Below are 6958 nucleotides of genomic sequence, written 5' to 3'. Positions count from 1 at the left end.
CGGTGATCATCGATCTGACAAGCCTGTCTCACTCGACCTACTGCCTCTGCCACAGTTGGCTCGCCAGTCACCTATCAAAAACGGGAACAATCGCCGGCCAACGATGGTCTTAATGCTACGTAGACCTAGGGCTACATCCCGTTGTAGTGTATATTGTTTATTGGCGTTCCACGATTTTTTTAATTAGGCCTATCCTGTTTGGAGAAGTATTGGAATCCTGCTGGGAAGTCTTACACGAAGATGACAAATTTGACACCAGCTCCCGCCTATAGTTCTCCTCTGAAATGTTAAAGGTTGAGCAAGTCAAGGAGTGCAAGACCGTAAGAAGGGCGTGTCTATGTAGCCTACACTAATGTCGATAAAAACCGAATGACATCTGTCAATTTCAGTGCATCCATCCATGTCATGCCGACTTAATTACCGGCAGTGAACGGTGAATATCAATCTTTAAGTTGATGGATATACGCACAGCGATGGCAGATCGGCATGATCCATGTTAGCATCGATTCAACAAGAAAATTGCGCCTGAATCAATGGTCATTGATTTAAAGCTATTCTGGGGTGAAATAAGAGACAACACCTTGTTACAATCCTCCTTGATATTGTGTAAATGACGATGGAGTAACAAAAAACCCTGCTGAATTTCAGGGTGACTTCCCGGGGACGACTTGTCCTCCGCTGAAGTATATCTCGAGACATCGATCTCGCCGCATGGATCGTCTGGGATGCTTTTTTAGGGAGGACTGAGCGGGTGGGTGGATGGGCTGTGGCACTGCGCTGGGGTCTTAACTGGCTCTGTTTGTCCCCTTGAAAACAAGACAACACTCAGCTTAAAAAATAACTTTTATTTTGTCATTTCATGAAAAAAATATCCGTGAAAATACTATAAACCAATTTTTCAAGGCAGCAAGAGAAATGGTGAGGACGACAATGTACAACTCGCCTGGTTCCCCTGCCTCGGTTTAGCTACGACAGCGAGGGTTATGTAAATTATAAACAAGAAAGAGGCATATCCCGAACTATACTTTGCCCCTTCTTTGAACCACTATGGTCCAAAGAAACGGAATCAACGGATGTACTAACAATGCGTATTTTTGCGCGTAGAAATTACCACGCAACGCCGGTGAAAAGAGACGATCAACAACATGTGTTACTGGCTTCAAAGTTCAGAAATTCGGAGGAGCAAGTAGACACCCGGGGCAGTCCATTCTAATTGGATCTACTTACAAGGCCGGTCCACTGCGCCCGGAGTGTAATAAGAGCGTACTGACGGACGGGATTCAACCGCCGAGTACACTCCAGACGTGGTGGACCGGTCTAGTCCTGTCACCCGGTACTTGAGGAAAAACGATAATGAGGATGACGAAATGGACTGCAAAGGAGTCTACGGCCGAGTTGCCAGTGCATCTTTCTTTGGCGAATTATGTCTACTCTCGGCAAATCACCTCTTTGTTGGTTTAGTATAAACACCGAACGATCATAAATACGTCGTTGGGGCGCTTGGCGAACTATTTAACAAGGGCCAGGCTGTCCGATGAATCTGCGAAGCCCGATTAAATGCCTTCGTAGGTGAATTCATTTGAGGGCCAGTTGCCAACGAACTGTCCATACCCACGTGGTTTTTCTTCCCAATCGTTGACATTGTCGTGACGGAATAAATGTTGCGGCGGTAACACTTCATCGCCGACATGCAGAGGACCTCCTTGCACCCTCGGCGGAAATTTGAATTGTAGATCAGGTAGATGAGTGGCTTGGCCATCCCAGCGAAGAACACCAACCACGATACTGTTACAAATATTGTAGGTTGCATAAAATGAATCCTCGCGCTGAAATACCAAATCTGGACGCAATAGAATGGAGACAGTAGCACCAACATAAATCCGTTCAGAATCAGTAACATTTTCATGACTTTGACTTTAGTTCTCGGGACAGGGTTGGTAGTTCTCTGGAACGTCCTCCCCCCGATTCCCACCGTCCAGATATGTTTGCAAACTCGCGTATACCCCACAACCAGCGTTACAGCGGGGACAATGTATTCTACCGTGATGAGGAACGCGGTGTAAAGCGTCCCTTGCCACGTAAAGGGAATATACGTTAGGCAAAAGGAGTCTGGTGGTAACCTGGTCTGAGTTTCGAAAAAATATACCGTGGGAGCGGACAGAATGAGCATGACAGCCCAACTCCCGGTGATGATTCTTTTAGCACCACTTCGCGTCACTTTAAAACTTAAGGGATAAATGATCGTGTAGTATCTATCAACGCAAACACCCACTAACACATACATTGTGACTCCTGGGCAGGTGTATTGGACGTAGCGGACGAATTTGCACATCCCTGAGCCAAAGGTCCATGTGTTTTCCGACAAAACCCGAACAAGGATGAACGGCATTACTAGAATGCCGAGCGTAACGTCAGCTAAGGCAAGTGAAACGACGAAATAATTTGTAGTCGACTGCAAGCGCCTGCTCCTGTAGATCACAATACAGACGAGAACGTTTCCGCAGACTACGAAAAGCCAGATGACACATAATGTGAGAGTCTCCAAGACGATCTGGACAAGGGGACGTGGAGTCTCTAGTCCTGTGAGTGGTAGAATGTGCGCAGCTTCTGTGCTGGTGGTAAGATTGGAAGTTTCTGCGATGATGGAACCGGAGGGAGCATCAGTCGTCATGCCTTGAGCGGCATGGGGTAGTCAACGGGGTGAATCTAATACATCTTTGGTGTTCTGAAAGAAATGCAAGTGAACCGGGTAAATAACTGAGTGGGATGGAACCAGTTACATCTTGGGCGTTATTTAAAAGACAGGTAAAGAACTTGGTAAATCACATGGGATAAGAGTGGCATGTATTGTCAAAGGGATGGAGCCAGTTACATCTTTGGCGTTTTTTAAAAGACAGGTAAGCGGTAAGAGAACAAGGTAAATCACTGAGTGGCGTAAGATATAGTCAAGGCCATCACATATTTCGGGAATTAAAAGGCCTTCAAATACTTCATGATTGTCTGATTGACTGGTCGTGCCACTGCGCATGCACTTCTGTTAAAGCGGATGGGTCAATAGGCTTTCCACACGAACAAGGCCGAAACCGAGCACTCGGGAGTGTACGTTTTGTGCATTCGTAAATCTTTTTCTGAATGTAGCTATTACCCCCAGCTCGCCTTACTATTTTTGATGTTATGGAGTTGGATTACACCAAATCACTGATTTCACAGCATTGACGACGGAAGGGGATGACAGATGATGCCTTTTGATGAATTAAATTGCGTGACACCCACCCACAAAGAAATAGTATGGACACGGGAGCGCGCTTAGCTTCGTCCTCCCCCCCCCCCCTTTCAAGCTACAACACAGTTTCCCTTGGCGAGACGTTTCCAATAAAATGTAACACCACAACCGACATTATTGTCTTGATTGTACCTACCTCAGTAAAACAACGCACATGTTGTAGATAGCATTCTCACATGAAGGCTTCATCAGCAATACGGTGGTGATGTTCATAGTCGGAATCAATCAATATTCCATAGTATTAAGATATTCCGAAGAACTTTGAAAATTCAGATGTTTAGAGCGGTTTGTCGTCAGGAAAAGGACGCATTGTGCCAGGCAGGTTATGGCACCCAGTCGTGAGACACCTTCCAAGCAGATAATCAATGACATCTGTTGAAATTATACATTGATGACGTCATCACAATATGTATACCTGTTTACTCCGATAATAATGTACCCGGTTACCAAGGAAACATGCAGTTTGCAATGGCTTGTGCCTGGCGCATGCATTGTGGTCATGTTGATGTCGTGTTTACCTGGTGTTGATTAATGATATATTGAAATTATCAGTCTCTTATTCCACAATAGTCCTAATGATGTGTCCCTTGGTCAGTAACACTTCATTTATTATCCCTAGTTTTTATCGGGTCAAGTAAAAGTTGGGAGCGTATAGGTTCACAACGAGGAAAGTGTCAAAGTGTGTTCCGCGGGTGAGGTGACAAAACTGAAGCGCGAGTCGCTGAAGTGTGAAGAGGGCGAGAAGCGAGACCCCAGGAGCCCGGGAGCCCGGGAGAATTTTCGGACACACCTCGACAAGCTTTATCTCAATTCACCATGGTAACTGACAACACTTCACCATGGTGAATTGGGACGGTGAGAAATATTTACCATGTGATGGTATTGTACAATCAGATTTTGAGTGACATCTCTGCCCTCATATAGGTATCGTTCACACGTGTTAACTCAGTATGCGCCAATGCCATCTGATGGGACAAGGTGGTACCAATCTAAGAGAGGAGGGGGCGTCTCATAGGCCATGCCAACGGTAGGGTTACGGCCCATTTCGCCTCCTCCCATTTCGCCTACTCCCGCTTCGCCTACAAAATGTGTCATTTCGCCTGCAACCCATTTCCCCTTCTCCCATTTCGCCTACTCCCATTTCGCCAAATTCCCATTTCGCCTACAACCCATATTGCCTACTTCTCATTTCGCCTAAACCCATTTTGCCTACTCCCATTTCGCCTACTCCCATTTCGCCTACTTCCCATTTTACCTGCTGTAGTATGGTTTGCCCAGATAGTGGTACTATATTACTTTGTGGATAATGTGTAAATATTTTAAGTGGGTGTCTGCTAAGAAAAGGTGGGGTCCGATAGAGTAATAGTTTCAAATTATAGCAGTTAAGGTGAAGATAAATGAGATTTCTAAAGCATTATTCTTTGCATACTTGTGCTCTCTTTAGATAAAAAATACAGCCATTTAACAAGTTACTTATTATTAATAAGTAACCTGTTTATAACCTGGCTATAACCTTTTACAATAGGGAGCAGGCTTCTGAGCACCCCGTACACTCTGTTGCTATCACCTTCATTGTCCCAATTATTGATGTGGTAGAGACCTGGGCCCAGGAAAGAGGCTTCTTTTTTTTGCTCAATATGAACCAACATCACCAAAAACTGCAGTCCCAAAATTTTTCTGATTTTGAAAATTTCATCGTCGTCGTCGTCGTCGTCGTCTTTGGTTTAGGGGAAGAAGGAACAGTCTTTCTTTGGTTTAGGGGAAGAAGGAACGGTCTTTCTTTGGTTTAGAGGAAGAAGGGACAGCCTATCTTTGGTTTAGGGGAAGAAGGAACAGTCTCTCTTTGGTTTACAGGAAGAAGGAACAGTCTTTCTTTGGTTTAGAGAAAGAAGGAACAGTCTCTCTTTGGTTCAGAGGAAGAAGGGACAGCCTATCTTTGGTTTAGGGGAAGAAGGAACAGTCTTTCTTTGGTTTAGGGGAAGAAGGAATAGTCTTTCTTTGGTTTAGAGGAAGAAGGGATAGCCTTTCTTTGGTTTAGAGGAAGAAGGGACAGTCTTTCTTTGGTTTAGTGGAAGGAGGGACAGTCTCTCTTTGGTTTAGAGGAAGAAGGGACAGCCTATCTTTGGTTTAGGGGATGAAGGGACAGTCTTTCTTTGGTTTAGTGGAAGAAGGAACAGTCTCTCTTTGGTTTAGAGGAAGAAGGGACAGCCTATCTTTGGTTTAGGGGAAGAAGGAACAGTCTTTCTTTGGTTAAGGGGAAGAAGGAATAGTCTTTCTTTGGTTTAGAGGAAGAAGGGACAGCCTATCTTTGGTTTAGAGGAAGAAGGAACAGTCTCTCTTTGGTTTAGAGGAAGAAGGGACAGCCTATCTTTGGTTTAGGGGAAGAAGGAACAGTCTTTCTTTGGTTTAGGGGAAGAAGGAATAGTCTTTCTTTGGTTTAGAGGAAGAAGGGATAGCCTTTCTTTTGTTTAGAGGAAGAAGGAACAGTCTTTCTTTGGTTTAGTGGAAGGAGGGACAGTCTCTCTTTGGTTTAGAGGAAGAAGGGACAGCCTATCTTTGGTTTAGGGGATGAAGGGACAGTCTTTCTTTGGTTTAGTGGAAGAAGGGACAGTCTCTCTTTGGTTTAGAGGAAGAAGGGACAGCCTATCTTTGGTTTAGGGGAAGAAGGAACGGTCTTTCTTTGCTTTAGAGGATGAAGGGACAGTCTTTCTTTGGTTTTGAGGAAGAAGGAACCGTCTTTCTTTGGTTTTGAGGAAGAAGGAACAGCCTATCTTTGGTTTAGAGGAAGAAGGGACAGCCTATCTTTGGTTTAGGGGAACAACGAATGGTCTTTCTTTGGTTTAGAGGAAGAAGGGACAGCCTATCTTTGGTTTAGGGAATGAAGGGACAGTCTTTCTTTGGTTTAGTGGAAGAAGGGACAGTCTCTCTTTGGTTTAGAGGAAGAAGGGACAGCCTATCTTTGGTTTAGGGGAAGAAGGAACGGTCTTTCTTTGCTTTAGAGGATGAATTGGCATGATTTCTTTCATTCATGGGAAGAAGCGAGTGCCTTTCTTCGCTTTTGAGGAAAAATTGGCATGATTTCTTTCATTCATGGGAAGAAGCGAGTGCCTTTCTTTGCTTTTGAGGAAGAATTGGCATGATTTCTTTCATTCATGGGAAGAAGCGAGTACCTTTCTTTGCTTTTGAGGAAGTATTGGCATGATTTCTTTCATTCATGGGAAGAAGCGAGTGCCTTTCTTTGCTTTTGAAGAAGAATTGGCATGATTTCTTTCATTCATAGGAAGAAGCGAGTGCCTTTCTTCGCATTTGAGGAAGAATTGGCATGATTTCTTTCATTCATAGGAAGAAGCGAGTGCCTTTCTTCGCTTTTGAGGAAGAATTGGCATGATTTCTTTCATTCATAGGAAGAAGCGAGTGCCTTTCTTCGCTTTTGAGGAAGAATTGGCATGATTTCTTTCATTCATAGGAAGAAGCGAGTGCCTTTCTTCGCTTTTGAGGAAGAATTGGCATGATTTCTTTCATTCATAGGAAGAAGCGAGTGCCTTTCTTCGCTTTTGAGGAAGAATTGGCATGATTTCTTTCATTCATGGGAAGAAGCGAGTCCCTTTCTTCGCTTTTGAGGAAGAATTGGCATGATTTCTTTCATTCATGGGAAGAAGCGAGTGCCTTTCTTCG

The 6958-nt window shown here is 44.3% G+C and overlaps 1 protein-coding gene across 1 annotated transcript; it reads right to left on the bottom strand.

Annotated features, from left to right (window-relative positions):
* Positions 1 to 830: 830 nt before the first annotated feature.
* LOC135492458 (probable G-protein coupled receptor 19) lies at positions 831 to 3635 on the bottom strand. Its single transcript, XM_064778958.1, has 2 exons — positions 3420 to 3635; positions 831 to 2725 (listed from the first exon to the last, which is right to left on the bottom strand). Exon 2 carries the CDS (start codon positions 2669 to 2671, stop codon positions 1478 to 1480), a length of 1194 nt encoding a protein of 397 aa, XP_064635028.1. The 5' UTR covers positions 2672 to 2725; positions 3420 to 3635; the 3' UTR covers positions 831 to 1477.
* Between the last annotated feature and the right edge of the window lie 3323 nt (positions 3636 to 6958).

This window comes from Lineus longissimus, chromosome 8 (assembly GCF_910592395.1).
Source record: "Lineus longissimus chromosome 8, tnLinLong1.2, whole genome shotgun sequence".
NCBI lineage: Eukaryota > Metazoa > Nemertea > Pilidiophora > Heteronemertea > Lineidae > Lineus > Lineus longissimus.
The sequence above is the reverse complement of the archived record's forward strand: the minus strand, read 5'-3'. Positions and strand labels throughout refer to the sequence as shown.